This window comes from Pyrus communis, chromosome 12 (assembly GCF_041283825.1).
Source record: "Pyrus communis isolate YQ-2024b chromosome 12, ASM4128382v1, whole genome shotgun sequence".
Lineage (NCBI taxonomy): Eukaryota > Viridiplantae > Streptophyta > Magnoliopsida > Rosales > Rosaceae > Pyrus > Pyrus communis.
The window spans coordinates 4811645-4822651 of NC_142576.1; the positions used below are offsets into that span (position 1 = coordinate 4811645).

The 11007-nt window shown below is 38.9% G+C and overlaps 2 protein-coding genes across 4 annotated transcripts; one reads left to right on the plus strand and one right to left on the minus strand.

The window, feature by feature from the left end:
• Positions 1–1084: 1084 nt before the first annotated feature.
• LOC137745113 (B3 domain-containing transcription repressor VAL2) lies at positions 1085–6590 on the plus strand. Of its 3 annotated transcripts, none has more exons than XM_068484994.2 (13): positions 1085–1440; positions 1596–1723; positions 2289–2370; positions 2482–2583; positions 2895–3547; positions 3677–3773; positions 3903–4077; positions 4351–4427; positions 4504–4926; positions 5067–5116; positions 5209–5322; positions 5404–5471; positions 5655–6590. In XM_068484994.2, exons 2-13 carry the CDS (start codon positions 1611–1613, stop codon positions 6413–6415), a joined length of 2715 nt encoding a protein of 904 aa, XP_068341095.2. In that variant the 5' UTR covers positions 1085–1440; positions 1596–1610; the 3' UTR covers positions 6416–6590. The 3 variants fall into 3 exon arrangements, with proteins under 3 accessions (XP_068341095.2, XP_088537444.1, XP_068341097.2); XM_088681318.1 differs by having other exon boundaries at positions 1163–1440; positions 4528–4926; XM_068484996.2 differs by having other exon boundaries at positions 1163–1440; positions 4612–4926.
• A 168-nt stretch (positions 6591–6758) lies between these two features.
• Positions 6759–10697, minus strand: LOC137745115 (putative serine/threonine-protein kinase PBL1). Its single transcript, XM_068484997.2, has 5 exons — positions 10414–10697; positions 8890–9584; positions 8150–8407; positions 7780–7899; positions 6759–7623 (listed from the first exon to the last, which is right to left on the minus strand). Exons 2-5 carry the CDS (start codon positions 9538–9540, stop codon positions 6994–6996), a joined length of 1659 nt encoding a protein of 552 aa, XP_068341098.2. The 5' UTR covers positions 9541–9584; positions 10414–10697; the 3' UTR covers positions 6759–6993.
• Positions 10698–11007: the final 310 nt, after the last annotated feature.

Sequence of the window (11007 nt, forward strand, 5' to 3'; positions counted from 1 at the left end):
ATATTCTTCGTACATCACATAATGTCATATTTGAAAATGAAAACATATAATCGTGCTTTATTTATACATCTTCATTTGAAGCTAACCTAGACTATTCGAAAGATGATTCGAACTTACATGCGGAGAGGAAAATATTACTTTAACTAACTTTGGCTACATCTTCGTCTATTTTGACAATATTTTAATTAGTTGGAATTTACGTTACTGCTGCAACACGTTTCTCTCGCTTCATCAACTCACTTTTGTAAAATAAATCAAATTTAATGTTCTCTTCGAATCACATTGTCAGTCATGTGGCACGTAATATTTTGTCACTTAGAGCTTTGAGAACTCAATTTCTCAAAAAGTGGATATGTCAAGTGTAAATAAAATTTTTTCGCTTCATCGACTAACTCTCACAAAGTGAATCTGTATAGTTCAAAATTTGAAGACTTTCTTCAGCTCATGAGGGAATTCATGTGATAGGTAAGGTTTTCTCACATCGTGAACTAAGTTTCATAGAGCAGATCTACCTAAATTTCTCTTGATTCTTCAACTATATCTCACAAGGCTAATGTATTTAATTCAAAATGTTGCAAATCAAGGTGGAAGCTCGATAGGTAAATTTTTATCGCTTTTCCAGTCTCACAAAATAGATCTACTAGTTAAAGGTAAGTTTCTCTCGCTTCTTCAGCTAATTTATCTCACAAAACAAATCTATTTAATTCATGGTTTTGTCAAAGTGCGGTGTCATATCAACTACATGTAAGTCTATTTTCTAGTTGCATGTAAGTTTCTCTTGCTTCGACATATCAATCTTAGATAATAAATCTATTTAAGTCAATATTTTCTCTTTTCTTGTTGGTTTAAATTTCATGCAAAAATGATTAGTAATACTACATTTAGATGAATAATTTAATATTATTAAGAAATTCCAACATGATAATTATGTGGTGGCGATGATTATGATTGCGGTGGTGACGGTGATGGGTGGTTTGGATGAATAAATTTCCATATTTACAAATCTAAATAAGAAGATTGATGCATGTAGATTTATGAATTTCAACTTTTGTTGAAATTCTAAACTTATTTTCCACGTCCAAACACAGTGAAAGTGAAAAAGGAGAGAAGGTGGGCGAGTTGGCCGAGTCTTGAAGCATAATCATCATCGTGCATGCATTTTGTACATTTTTCATTTCAATTTTCAACTCTGCATGCACACGCTCCCCTTCTCCCTACCCAACAACCGCCGATCCATCTCTCAGCTCGCCGGAATCCAATTTCAACTCCAAGTCTTCGACCATTCCGCCGCTTCCTTCACGGCAAAATCGCCGATCCAACACCAATCCCCCCGCCGCCGAAAAACCAGAGTGGTAGCAGACTCGCCCCCGCCGCCTTCCACTCCTATCTGCTCAACTGAAGCAGTTCTGATTCTGTTCAGCTGAAAGCTGCAAGCTTGAGGTTGATTTCTTCTCCGTTGTGCTTCTCTGTTCGTAGCTTTGCTGTTTGATTGGTCAATTTTCGGTTTTTTGCTTTCTCCGAAATCGTGAGGATTAGATTTGGGGATTTTTTTGGATTAATTTCTGAGTGGATTGAAATTTGTTGAAAATTTACAGAATTTAAGTGCGGAAATGGAGCGGCGGACTTGCATGAACGCTGCCTGCGGGACCTCGACGTCGATCGAGTGGAAGAGAGGTTGGGCTTTGCGATCTGGCGGATTCGCCAATCTCTGTCTCAAGTGCTGGTAATTAGTTCATTAGATTTTGCTTAAATTATTCAACTTTATGAATTTTACACCTCTGGATTTGGATTTTTTATTTATTTTTTAATTCATGTACTTATTGGATTTTTATTTTTTACGGCTACATGATAAATTGTAGCTGTTGTTTGGATTTTTATTTTTATTTTTCCACGATTTTGCTGGTTTATTTTGGCATTTTATTTGTTATTTGTTGTACCTCTTACATCCGTATTTATTCAAACTACATGAATAATACAATTTAACCCGTAATATTCGATTTGATGTAATAATAAACGTTGATAATTAAAATCTAAGATACATTTAATTCTTCAGTACCACTGAATTATGTAAAGCTATGGTAACACCTATTCCGACGGAGAGAATGTAGAATACTATTGCATTTTAGAAGCTATGATAACATGTATTCTAAATGCTTTCGCGTGGATCATTTATGGTTGTTTGTTTCTAACTTACTTGCTGCTATCATTCTATATATAAATTTGAAATAGCAATATGACATGAGAGATTTATGACTGGTATTGTGATATGAAATTGGCGTCGACACTAGGTCTGCATATGAGCAATCAATTTATTGTGATGTTTTCCACTCAAATGAATCCGGTTGGAGGGAGTGCGGAGTATGTGGCATGGTGAGCGTGTATCCAACAAAGAAATAACTTCGTGTTTGGTTTCTTGACTTCTTCCCCTTACTTTGGCTCTTCCATTCAACCATTTGCACTCAATAAATTTGTTTGCTGCAGCGTCTACATTGCGGATGCATTGCTTCCACGTTACTTCTTGATCTTCTTGACGGTGGTGGTGTGAAGTGCATAAAATGTGCAAAAGATTCGGGACCTCACCCTGTAAGATCAATTTCTATAACCATGTCAACCTTAACATACAGTTATGGTGGTAAATTTTGTGATATTTATAGTGATCCTTGGGGTGTGACAGTCCTAGCCTCAAAAAGGATTCATATGTCTTTCTTGGTATGGAAGACAAAGTGTCCATGGTCTGATTTCGGTGAACAACACCAAAGTCTTGTGATGTTCTCCACCGTCACAAAACTTCGGTTATTTCCTGCATTTAGGACTATAGCGGTATCGTGCTGCATGCTTAAGTGTACTCATATAGCTTAGTACTCTGTGATGATTTTTGAAATGCATTCACACAGATTTCAAGTGATGAAAAGCCTGATGGTCTTGGCACGCCCAAAATGAGTGAGCTGCAGTCAAATATTACAAACAATCAATTGGATGGACATAGTGTTGAAAAGTTGAAGCTTGTGCAGTTGGGAAATAATAAAGATTGTAATGGACTTATGAACTTGCTTCAACTTCGGAACAACGACACAAAAGGGTTAATGCTCAAATGGAAACATGATGAGGTTCCACCTCCTGGGGGTGAAATTGGAGGCACATGTTTTTCAAATTTCAATCAGGCATCCAATGGATCAGCTGAAGCTTCCACAGTAGAAGCTTTCAAGGCAAACTTGGGGATAAATAATTTATATGAATCACTTCCACGTACAAATTTGAGTATGACCCTCGGTTCACCTTTGGGAAAAGAAAATCCTTTTCCTAGTGCCATTGTTGATGAAAGGGAACACAGCATGACATCCTCTCCACGCCCACCAGGAGCTAGGTCTCGACATCTTTTTCCAAAGCCTCCCAAATTGGCCCTTTCCACAGGTTTGGAGGAAAATTCTACAATGGTTTCACATGCACGTGTGGCAAGGCCACCTGCCGAAGGACGGGGACGGAATCAGCTACTTCCCCGCTATTGGCCCAGGATTACTGACCAGGAATTACAGCAAATATCTGGAGAGTATCCATATTTCATTTCTTGCTTTATTCATAAGTTAATTACTACCTCATCAAAACTATAAGTAAAATAAGGAAAATTTTCATGATTATCCCTCTAACTCAGCCTGTGACTTCCTTAACTTCGATCAAGTTCAAATTCCACAATTGTTCCTTTGTTTGAAAAAATGCTAAGTGCCAGTGATGCTGGTCGAATTGGTCGTTTGGTGCTCCCTAAAGCTTGTGCTGAAGTAAGTTTTCTAGTTTATAATCCCCAACGTTTCTCTGATATTTGTGGTCATACCCGTCATCTTTATTGTTTCATTACCATATTTTTCTCTACAAGCTCTTGTTACAGTCAAGTATAAACCACTGTGCAGGCATATTTTCCTCCCATCTCTCAACCGGAGGGCCTTCCTTTAAGGATTCAAGATGTGAAGGGAAAAGAATGGGTGTTTCAGTTCAGATTCTGGCCGAATAACAACAGTAGGATGTATGTTTTGGAGGGTGTGACTCCCTGCATACAGTCCATGCAGTTGCAGGCTGGAGATACTGGTAATTCTTGGTGACTGCATTTGTTTAGTTTATATGTTTTTGCAAGTGCGTGTGTGTGTTTGTAGATTTGGGATTTTCTTTCACTCCACTGGAAGGCCTTTTGGGACCTTGGACCTTTGATTATGGTGCATTATGAAAAAAGAAAAAAAAGTTCGTTTGTTGGGCCCTATTGTCTTTCTAAATGATTTTCCAGGGTAATTAGCGAAAACCACTTGCGGTGGAGAAATGTTTTACACTACTTATGCGATAATTTTTTTATTAATTTTTGTACAGTGACTTTCAGTCGTATGGATCCTGAAGGAAAACTAATTATGGGGTTTCGAAAAGCATCAAATACTGTTTCAATGCAGGTAAAAGCCTCTTTCAATTGTCACATTAACAAAATGGATAATATATTATTGATATGCAAGTTATTTAAATAAACAGGATACCCATCTTACTGCCATTCAGAATGGCCCTCACTCAAGTGAAACCTTGTTTTCGGGTGTTTTTGAGAACCTTCCTGTAATAAGTGGTTACCCTGGCCTTCTTCAGTCACTTAAGGGAAGCATGGATCCCCATCTAAATGCACTGTCGAAACACTTGACTACTGCTAGTGGTGATATTAGCTGGAATAAAACCGAGAAGCAGGAAGGGAGGACAAGGGAAGGATTGCTGATGCCATCATTAGTTCCTGAGAGGAAAAGAACTAGAAATATAGGGTCCAAGAGTAAGAGGTTGCTCATTGATAGCCAAGATGCTCTAGAGCTGAAGCTTACTTGGGAAGAGGCTCAGGATTTGCTTCGTCCACCTCCAGCTTCCAAGCCAAGCACTGTTGTGATTGAGGATCTGGAGTTCGAAGAATATGAAGTAAGTGCTGTCATTGAGATTTTCCAGGTCACTAGAGAACATACTGTTGATATATGTAAGCAGTTATTTCTAATGATAGATGCTACTTTGATGGTCATAGATCGCGCGGCTATTAATAACTATAAATTTGTGTTATTTAGGAACCTCCAGTGTTTGGAAAGAGGAGTATTTTCACGGTCCGGTCAACTGGGTAAGAACGTACAAAGAGAAAATTCTCCTGTCATTAGACTCGTTACACAATTTGTTCTGTACCAATTCAATTGAAAATTTCTGATTCTTTAGGGAACAAGAGCAATGGGTGCAGTGTGATAGTTGCTCTAAATGGCGAAGATTGCCAGCTGATGCATTACTTTCATCTAAGTGGATATGCGCAGACAATGCTTGGGATCGAAGCAGGTTAGCAATTTTTTCTTTTATTCTACAAGATTTCTTGCAGTAACAGAAGTGCTTAACATGTCTCTAACTTTGTCTCGTCAGGTCTTTGTGCTCTATACCAGATGAATTGAGCCCAAGGGAACTGGAAAATTTTCTCAGAATGTGTAAGGGTATGATGCCATCTTAATTCTCTCTTAATTTTTAAGGATCAGATATCATCCGTTTACTTCTACATTTATGGTCCCGAGTCTCCCAACTCTTGTAGAATTACACTCTTCATGCGAAAATTAAAAGTTCAAATTTCTCATCAAAATATATCTAGAAAATGTTTGAATTAATGTATTGTTTTACAGAATCCAAGAAAAGGAGAATAGTGGCAGACCCTAGGCCAACCCCAGAGCACGAAGCTTCTGGCCTTGATGCTTTGGCCAATGCTGCAATACTCGGAGACAGTGTGGCCAATCCAGAAGCTGCATCAGTTGCTACAACAACAAAACATCCCAGGCATCGTCCTGGCTGCTCATGCATTGTGTGCATCCAGCCCCCAAGTGGAAAGGGCAAACATAAGCCTACATGCACATGCAACGTGTGCATGACCGTCAAACGCCGTTTTAAAACCATGATGATCAACAAGAAGAAACGCCAATCAGAGCGGGAAGCAGAGATTGCGTACAGAAGCCAGCACACATGGAACCCTAGGGATGAAGCAGAAGTAGACAGCACTTCTAGGCTTGTATCATCACACGTTGATCCTTCAGACAACAAGGCCAAGTCTGCAAATGAATCAGAAACCAAGAGCCAAAGCAAACTGGCTGAAACTGGGAAGGGAATACTAGACCTGAATTCCCATCCAGGCCGAGAAGGAGACGTACAAGCAGGGCCAGACCATGTGAGTATGATATCTCTTGTACAAGTAGCAACTCTTCCTCTTGAGACGTATATGAAACACAATGGTATTACCAGCTTGATATCTGAGCAACAGGAAAGTTCGACATCACATGTTCCCCCACAAGCCGCTAATGAGACTGAGGAACAACTCGATGAGAATCGCTGTCCAGAGCAGGAAAGCGGGGGTGAAGAAAGGCCGGATAAAAGCCAAGATGACCCTCTATGATGAAGTTCCAGGTGTTTTTCTTTTCGAAATTTTTGTCGACTTGTTTCTTGTATAATTACAGACATTTTGTGCTTGTTTTCTTTTGTTTGCTAAATGATTTTAGCTGAGTGTGAATGTACGTTACATTAAAATTAACTTGTAAATTAATGTGCCAAAAATAAGTCTCAAATTCAAATTCTCGTCTCAATATTTCATATTTTATATCTATACATATTCAACGTACATAAATGCATCCTGAATTCAAATCCTTCCCTTTCGATCTTTCACCTAGTTTAAATTAAAGTAACAATATCGCTTGTATTAAACAAAAAACGCGTACTTAAACATAAATCGATGAGACGGCTTGAAAAACAGAAACTGAATTGATTGGATTTCGAGTAGACGAGAGGGAAACTAGATGTTTACCAGTACCAACCAGTGATGCATTATATCTACAAGAGGACTTCCTCACTGTTTCGTCGTCTGCAAGACGAGGCAACAGTAAGGTGGAATCACATTTTTATCTTCTATATATTGTGTCGAATCACGACGAACAACAAATGAAAAAATAAAATGAAAAAAAGGCACATTATAAACAATCAAAATCCCTCAACACTAGCCCTAGGAACAGTCGATGATGATGATTTTTGGCTTTCCTGCCGGTCTAGCCCCTCAAAGGTGAGAGTGGAGGAGCAAGCACGTGGAGGTAGAGCCGTAAGTAGGGCAGGTCGTCTTGTAGGTGAAATGGATGGACGGGCGGCTGATGGTGGTGAAGGAGAGAAACTTAACCGAGGCGCAGGGGTAAGAATTCCATTAAGGCTGGGTGATCTTGACATGTGCTTTCCGGCAAATGCTGGCTCTTGCAATGGAAACCTGCACGAGTGCTTCATGTCTTGTATGATCTTGAGATGCTGAACTACGGTTCTCATGGTAGGCCTTTCTGATGGGTCCTTCTGAAGGCATTTCTGTGCAATGTCTGACACCCTTCTGGCTGCTTGGGATGGGAAGCGACCTTTCAGCTGAGGATCCATGATTAGTGAAAGTCGGCAGTCATCGGCTAAGAAAGGCCGGCTCCACTTAACTAAATTCCTCTCTTCCTTGGGGTGACGGCTGTCTAGATTCCTCCGGCCAGTGAGTAGTTCCAGAAGAACAATTCCGAAACTCCAGACATTGCTTTTTGGAGTAAGCATTCCTCTCTCGAGTGTCTCCACTGATAGATTTGCCACTGCCTGGATAATGATAAGAAGAAAGGTTACTCATTTTAGAGATGTATCAGATCATGTTGAAATTGTAAGTTTGTGTGGGAAATTAGTGCCCTACAGACAAGGTTTGAAGACTAATAGGTAATAACTACTCTGAAGTGTAAACAGAATCAACAAACTTACAACGGAACTATTGGAGATCTCTGCCTCGGGAATTTGGCCGACACAACCATATCCTGAAAGCTTTGCACTAAAATCTTTATCAATCTGTATGTTGGCGGTTGAAAATTCATTGTACATCGCCTGCAGATATGTGAGGTAATTCAGTCATCACAGAGATGTAGGGATACATGCCATGACATTATCTTTTACAAGACAGTTACTTAAAACATCTAAACACTACGAACATTTTGACACTAAGGTGAAAGTGTAAAAAGAGTTGCATTTACTAAATTAACGAGCAACTAGCAATATCAGCTACATAATGCATTATACATGCTTCGTTTATTTCAACTGTCTTTGAAAAACAGATTCAAGCAAATGTTCTAATTACCTGGAAAGGCCCTTCTTCATGCAAGAAAGTAAGACCTTGTGCAGCGCATAAAGCAATTTTCATTCTTGTATTCCAGTCTATCGGAGGCTTCTCTGATCTTCCATACAAAAGCCGGTCTAAACTTCCATGATAGAGCCTCTCATACACCAGCATTTTCTGTTCCGAACCCTCACGTGCATGGAAGCCAAGCAATTTACAGAGGTTTGGATGTTGCAAAGTTGCAAGGGTGTTTATCTCATTTATGAACTCCCTTAAACCCTAAAAAGAAGAAAAAAGAAAGTGGGATTATTTCGCGAACAATCTGAAGTATACAAGCAGAAGCAATTCCTAAACACATGTTTGGAACATTGTTCCATAGCACAAGGCATTTAATACGCGCTTGGATATCAAAGAAGATAAATGTGAAAACATGTTTTAAGATGAGGAATGCAGAACTTGGGCCCAAAACAGGTGAGTCCACCGCATCGTGTAAACTGTAAAAAACATGAGATGCTACTTATATTCTCAATTACCTCCTATATTATGGCAAACATGATTTATTTCTTGGAACACTTACATACTAATGGGTCTATTTGTAAATCCCTAAATAGATAAAACTCTAAAAATTCACCCACAAGTAGAAGTAATTCTATAAGATTCAATTATCAACCTTCAAAGTTAGTCTAAAATTCAACCAGGGGCCAAAAAACATGAGAAATCTGCAATCTTCATCCTAATCAACTGAATATTTTATAAGCTACCTGAGTGGATGGGTGAAGGCGAGTAACAGTAGCTTCAAACTTTTTTGAACTCAATGAATCATCTCCAAAGGAAGCCTTATATATAATAGAAGAAAGGCCTTCCGACATGCATCGGTCTGAAGAAAAGTTGTGGCAAGCTGATGCTATTTCTTCATATAAAAAGTTCCGTAGTGTTCCAGTAGGTATTGTTCCAGTAGGTAGTGCTGCCGTAGGAGGGAGTGGCAATGGTCCAGAAGCATAGAGAGGGCCACTATTAGTCACTGACTTAAAACTTCCCGTAGTTCTCAGTGCAGCGCCAACCTGGGGCGATGGGAGAGGAAGAGGTTGGGGAACCGGTGACAATTGTTCTTTCACTATTCCAGGCCGGTACTTTGAGTCTTCTGGTTCTTCGTATTCAGAGAGATCGTCTTGGTCTGCTGCATCAAGGGTCGATGGAGCTGATAATGCTCGTGCTCTATTGCTGATGACTCTATTAACTGGTTGAATAGGTTTCACTCTGTTCCTAAAACTCGGGGGTGCAGACTGTAGCGATCGGGTCTGGATTTGGGGTTCAGGCAATGCAGCTGGTTTTTGCTCCTTCGGGACACGCTTATTATAAATAGTCTGCTCAGACTTCTTCTTTTTGCACTTCAAACCTGTGAAGCACCCCATATTATGTTCAAAACTTTTTCCTGCGTGTAGACGGCCTTAACTTTCTGCGACAGAGAAACAAAGCGGACATGATGTTAGCTTATGTGCGCGAAAACGAAATCAACGAACCAATCGAAACTCTACGAAAAGAACATCAAAAAGTTATGTCCAGGAATAATGTTAAACTGGATAATCAGATAACGAATTCAAAACAAAAGAACCCGATTTAATTGACTGATAGATGGAATATGCATCTTCTCCAAAAAATGATAAAAACAACAGTAATTCTGGGCATCCAATTAAACAGTGAGGTTCTGAAACAGATGCATTCTACTGCAGAAATCTGGAAAACGAAGATCATGAGTGGAAATCCAAATCACATCACTTAAATACCTAAATCTCCCAAATGCCAACTTGCAAATTACATAATATTCTCCACCAGTGAACAATTTTTCTACTAAATTTCAAGGAATCAAACTATGAACCCATTAATCGATTCTTGCTCCTTTCAAAAATTAAAAAATTACCCATCAATCAGCATCCATTCAACTTCATAAACATTCCCAGCCCAGATCCATAAAACCCCAAAATTCTACCCCAAAAATTAGACAACAACCAATAAATCGCAATTGGATAATCACCAAGGAGCTGAAACAAAATTACCCATTTGTACAATATAATCGAATCGGCAGCATACCCAAAAAAAAGTGACAGACAAATGAATCCCACAACACGCGTGCCCAGAATTTTCTCGAGAAAATCTCAGCCAGGAAGAAAAAAACCGACAAAAATTCACCTTTACAAGCTTTCAAAGAGCAAAACAGAACAGTGAAATGAAAATACATAAAGCAATTAAATAATACAATTCAACAGACAAAAAGAAGAAAAAATTACCAGCTTTCATGCAGCTTCAAATGGATTGAGAGAAATGAAAAATTGGAATATATGGGTTATATTTTGGAGGAGAAAGAGCCTGAAACAAGTCAAAGAAAGCAGATTGGGAAAGGCGAGGGAACTGAGAAAGATTTTAGAGAGGGAGAGAAAAGTAGACAAAAGATGATTTGGGAATATTGGAATTGGGAGAGAGAGAGGAGAGAGAGAGAGAGGAGAGAGAGAGGAGCCTGAAAGAGGAAGGGAGCCCAATGAGCAATGGTCAAACCTACCAAAAACCATTATTTAATTAACATTAAAAAGTATCATTATTATTATTATCCTAAAACAGCAGAATTTGCTTTCTCCATTTTCACGATTTTGCCCTTGAAGCAATGATCTTATGTAGACGAGATTTTTCAGTGTGCCGAGAACATGCTCGATACAGCAAGTATAATAATATAATAAGTTGAAACTTTCAAAGAAAAATTTCAATAAATTGTATCACGATACTTGATGTATCAAATGTATTTCTTTTACATTGTATAGTTTTTCTTTATACAGAGATTGGACCTAGAGGATCATTTAGGCTGCCCTTGTGCTTTGAAGTTGGGAAAA

Coding starts and splice junctions, on each gene's coding strand:
- LOC137745113 (XM_068484994.2), top strand. CDS start 1,611: ATGGAGCGGCGGACTTGCATGAACGCTGCCTGCGGGACCTCGACGTCG. Junction 2,584..2,894: donor AAGATTCGGGACCTCACCCT/GTAAGATCAATT, acceptor GCATTCACACAG/ATTTCAAGTGATGAAAAGCC. Junction 5,117..5,208: donor TTCACGGTCCGGTCAACTGG/GTAAGAACGTAC, acceptor CTGATTCTTTAG/GGAACAAGAGCAATGGGTGC.
- LOC137745115 (XM_068484997.2), bottom strand. CDS start 9,540: ATGGGGTGCTTCACAGGTTTGAAGTGCAAAAAGAAGAAGTCTGAGCAG. Junction 8,408..8,889: donor GCCTTCACCCATCCACTCAG/GTAGCTTATAAA, acceptor TCTTCTTTTTAG/GGTTTAAGGGAGTTCATAAA. Junction 7,900..8,149: donor ATGAAGAAGGGCCTTTCCAG/GTAATTAGAACA, acceptor ACATATCTGCAG/GCGATGTACAATGAATTTTC.